This window comes from Acipenser ruthenus, unplaced genomic scaffold, assembly GCF_902713425.1.
Source record: "Acipenser ruthenus unplaced genomic scaffold, fAciRut3.2 maternal haplotype, whole genome shotgun sequence".
NCBI lineage: Eukaryota > Metazoa > Chordata > Actinopteri > Acipenseriformes > Acipenseridae > Acipenser > Acipenser ruthenus.
Window position 1 is genome coordinate 7,943 of NW_026707566.1, and position 4,933 is coordinate 12,875.

A 4,933-nucleotide genomic window follows, 5' to 3' on the forward strand; every position below is an offset into this window, starting at 1 on the left:
GAGGTTTGGAAATACTCATTCTGTGACTGTGACGCGTGGTTGTCGGGGTTTCTTATTTAAAATAATTATTTACTGTTCATTGGCTGTGGGTGGGACTACGCGTTCATGATGCGTTTACACCCACAAAAATAAATAGTTATGTACTAAATATTGCGTTGCCTATCTATCTGGATTTTTGATAAACAACATCATGTGAGCATGACATTACGTTTTTGAAATCAGTGTTTGTTACTTACAGTCTATACCTTTAACTTGTTAAGCCTCTGATAAGATGACTCACTAAAAGCAATACGTGTCAGTGATACATGCGTAGGACTTTCCCACAAAGGCATCGAGCACACACGCAGTGTGCTGTTTGTGTACCACGCTCAGTTTAGAAGATTTTCACGCAGCCGATCAGCTCCTGATCACGCGTCCCTTCCCATCCGATTGGTCAGAGTATTACACACCTTTACATATGATTGGCTAAAGCGTGATCCCTGCCCTCGCCGGGTAAAACGTAGTCTGAATGGAGTTGGGACGAGAAAATGCAACATTTACCAGTTTCATTTAGTTTCCGGCGTAAACTGGTGCTGATAACTTCGCGGTTACATTGTAGCTTGGAAAACTATACATTCATGCGACATCTGATCATAAAAAAGACCGAAGATGCTTAATTTCACAGCTTCGCCGTTCCAGCAGTCAGTTGATCCAGTAAGTAATGCTTTATGATTCAACTGTATTCAAAATAACAGTATCCCGTTTCAAATGTATGAAAATGCCTAGTTTTTCCATGTCAATAGACCATTGACACAGTGTTAACAACATGTGAAGTGTTTTTATTTTATACTAAGAAAGTGTACTTATAAAAAATATACATTGTGTAAATTTGACAGAAGGGTAAGGTAATATTATTTATATTTCCACTAAAAGAATGAACGTGTGAACCGAATTAACATAAGGCTGGTAGCATTGTTCGGTACAATTAAATACTGAATTTGGACAAACATTTTTGATTTGATCTTTATATTATTATTATCTTTATAGTAAGAATTGTTTATTTAATGTTGTTATCGAAAAGAGAATCAATTTACAGACGCCTGTAAACATGTAGGCTTATTTGTACATTTAAAAATATAATTTTATTGAGTCTCTATATTCGCGTTTGGATACAAGCAGTGTTTTTTTGGAGAAGTAGGTGAAAGGTTACAAGGCTGCAGACAGTTGCCATAGTTCACGTTTCCTCAGTGCTGAAGAACAGCGGCTGATCACGCATTGCTCACATGCCCACCCACTATTGGTGTGGCCAGTTGGAGAGGGCGACGTGACCTCGAGCACCAATCACACGAGCTGAGCGCGGGGATTGGAACAGGAGGGTCAGCGAGTGCGTGCAGTTCAGAGTCTAGAAGTGAATCCGCCTGTTTGAGGCATACGCATTCCAGGAATGATGTGATCCAAATACACTGGCCCTCTCAGCTCAGTTTTTTTTTTTTTACGGTAGCGTATTTTAATAAGAATTCTACATATTTTTAATGAACATTGCTATACAACAGTGACTATACTTTCCATTTCCATTTGAATGTGCATGTGCAATAAGTACTACATGTTGTCGTTTCAAGGGGTACTTTATTTTTTGTCTTTAATTAAAAACTGTTAATTTTTTTTTAACACACCCATTTGAGTCAACTAAACTTTGATGCACTGTGTAAGCTCTAGTTCCACTGAATTTGGAATTGCTTTAAAGAGGGAGAAAAATAAAAGGGAGTGGCTTTCTCAAAGATGGCACTTGGCACTGTCAGCTTCCTTTTTGGACTCAGCTGCAAAAGTTAATCCTGGATTTAAGCTTTCCCTCCAATCCCACCCTTAAAGCCTTTAACTCAAGAATGCCTCACCACTTCTAACTTTATGTTGTGGTCCCACCTTAGAACAGCTCGACAGTTTGAGTGGGAGAGGGTGGTCTGAAAATGAATGCACAATAATCATTACCTGACTTTCCCTGACCACACAGGAAGAAGCAATGGAGTGTGTCACTAGGACTAGGCACAACAGTGAGTGCTCCTGGAGCAGCATCACAGAGAAGGGGGACATTGAGGCAGTCGAGGCCCTCATGTCCATGAGCTGCAGGTGGAAACCAGGCCCTAAGAGGTACTCGGAGCTCAGGCCCCTCACACCCTCTTCTGACATGTCAGAGGAGATGGAGGACACTCTGATGCCTGGCCCAGATGATTTTCATGCTTCGCCATTTGTAAGTACCTGCAATGGATGATTTTTTTAATACTGGTTTTTATTAGGAGGAGTATACCTGTATTGTATTGAATTGTTCTGAGCATTGAAATGCAGGGATCAATCAGGGATATAACATGGGGGTTGGTTTTGTAAAAAGTTCTTACAGTTGATTTAAAAAAAAAAAAGATGAACTAATAATTTGTTTTATTTGCTTTCAGTGCATGACACCACCCTACAGTCCTCCAAACTTTGAGATGTCTCAGCAGTGTGTGCAGACAACACCAGCGCCACAGACAGTCCCATCTAGAATGCCTGAATTAGGAAAGCCCATTGCAGTCAATGTGAATTCATCCCAGGGTGAAAGGCATTCAGTGGAGACATCAGCTGTGCCGGTTAAACAACAGAAGGCTCAGGCAACAAGTGTTATTCGTCACACTGCAGACGCCTTTCCCTGCAGCCGCAGTTCCCTTCCAGTAATGATAGAGAACACTCTTGTAGAACAGACAGATACGTACTGGGGTCCATCCCAAAAGAGCAGCAGTAAAGAGAAAAAGAGACTGCCTTGTGCATCAGTACTTCCAATCAGAACATTGCCAGCACACGGCAGTCAAAATCCGGCATTGCAGCAGCTTGTATGTTCTTCTCCAGTTATTACACCATCTGCAATGGCTGGGCCCCTATCTGCAGCTATGAGCTTGCCGCAGGGCTCTGTAATAGTACCCTCGTCCTCAGTGAACCCTGTTGGAGTCTCTCCAATGCCTGTCATTTGCCAGATGCTCCCTGTCCCCTCTACAGCCAATCCCTTGGTCACTGCCATCGTGGCTAACACTCCTGCCAGACAGCAGGCAGCCATGTGCCAGCCCTTGATGTTTATGGGAACTGCGGTCCCGAAGGGTTCCATCATGTTTGTTGTCCCTCATTCGGTGATTCCCAAGCAGCTAACAACGACCCCCAACGGCACCAAGCTGTCCCCAATCGCTCCTGCCCCAGGGTTCAGCATCCCGGTGCAGAAGATGACCCCCCAGACTGACCAGTCAAGGATCCGCAGTCACATCTGCAGCCATCCTGGTTGTGGAAAGACCTACTTCAAGAGCTCCCACCTCAAGGCCCACATGAGAACACACACAGGTACTAGCAGCTCTTTTGTAACTTTATTCCAATTTGAGAACGAACTTAGTGTACCCTGGAAATATGGAACATAAGGCAAATAAGTAGGTTCATGCCCATGCCTTAAGTTAAATTCATAAGAGGCATAAAAAGGCACCAAGAACAGAAAAGTAGAAATGACTACATAAGCAATATATAGATCGAGTCGCTGTGTATATATATATATATCCATACATAAACACATGTCTCCAGACATAATTTTGAATTTCTTTAAGAAATCTCAGACTATAGTTTTCTTGTATTAGAGTTATATTAATAGTTTTTTTTTTTCTTCAGGTGAAAAGCCCTTCAGCTGCAGCTGGGAGGGATGCGACAGGAAGTTTGCCCGTTCAGATGAACTGTCCCGGCACCGCCGGACTCACACGGGTGAGAAGAGGTTTGCCTGCCCAATGTGCAACCGGCGCTTCATGAGGAGTGACCACCTCACCAAACATGCGCGTCGCCACTTGTCTGCCAAGAAACTACCCAACTGGCAAGTGGAAGTGAGCCGACTCAATGACTTCATTATGTACCCTACATCAGCACAGATGCCAGAAACACACTGTGATGTAAAGACTAACGCTTAGGTTCTGCAGTTCACTGTCGCCAGGCGCAGAACACAAAACATCACCAGAAGAAAAAAAAAGACTACGTGTAGAGTTATTTGCACTCTGAACTGGCAATGTCTTATATTTGCACACAGAAGGAGAAGAGAAATGCTCTGAAAATCACTTTATCCCTAAAATCTATAAGCTGTAAAATAAAACTGTACATTTACAATGCTTTGTAAGTTTTTGTTTTCTTATTGGTATTTATTTGTTATTGAAATAGTACAAATCTTTGGCAGAAATTAAAGTTTGCAAAGGGGAAGAGGACTATAGCTGCCTATGCTGATTTTTGTAAATTATGACCAAAATTAATTTAAACTGCTTGCCATAAATGTGATGGAATGCCCTTTGGTTTTTAATTGGGAATCTGCTGCTGCAGGATCAGTGTCATCATCCTTAGCGCCTTTTCATTCACAGTGAAATATTGCACAGCCCTGCTTCTTTGCTGCTGTGTTTTCATTTTAGGAATGTATTGTGGCTTAGAATCCAATTGTAACATATGTCGATTTTGATTCTAAAAGGTATCAAACTGTTTAAACCTTGGTGTATACAAATATGTGTCAGTAGCAATATTTCTCATTATACCTTTAAACGTTACCTAAACAGTGCTTGCAATAAATCCGGTGCTACACTCATTAGGATAATGCAATTGTGAAATAAATTGCACCCTTTTTGCAATTTTGCAGAGGTTTCTCTTTTCAAACTTTATATTTCTTGTTTACAAAATGAATAAAAAAATAAATAATTTTATATGAAAATAATTATGATTTGTTTTCTTCTATTTTTTATTTTATTAACATAATCATTGTGGGGAATAGGTCTGTTTTAAATGGAAATTCTGTGAGAATACAGAACCTAGCAATGACAGGTTAAATGTTTTAGTACATAATTTAAATGAAAAAAAAAAAGTTTTTTGGTGTTGTGTTGGTAGCCTAAGTTCTGATGGTGTTGCTTCTTCTAGTGGATACTTTTTT

General features: G+C 40.8%; 1 protein-coding gene across 1 annotated transcript; it reads left to right on the forward strand.

The window, feature by feature from the left end:
• Positions 1-394: 394 nt before the first annotated feature.
• Positions 395-4,725, forward strand: LOC131727756 (Krueppel-like factor 10). Its single transcript, XM_059019032.1, has 4 exons — positions 395-693; positions 1,988-2,224; positions 2,424-3,333; positions 3,649-4,725. Exons 1-4 carry the CDS (start codon positions 649-651, stop codon positions 3,936-3,938), a joined length of 1,482 nt encoding a protein of 493 aa, XP_058875015.1. The 5' UTR covers positions 395-648; the 3' UTR covers positions 3,939-4,725.
• The last annotated feature ends 208 nt before the right edge of the window (positions 4,726-4,933 follow it).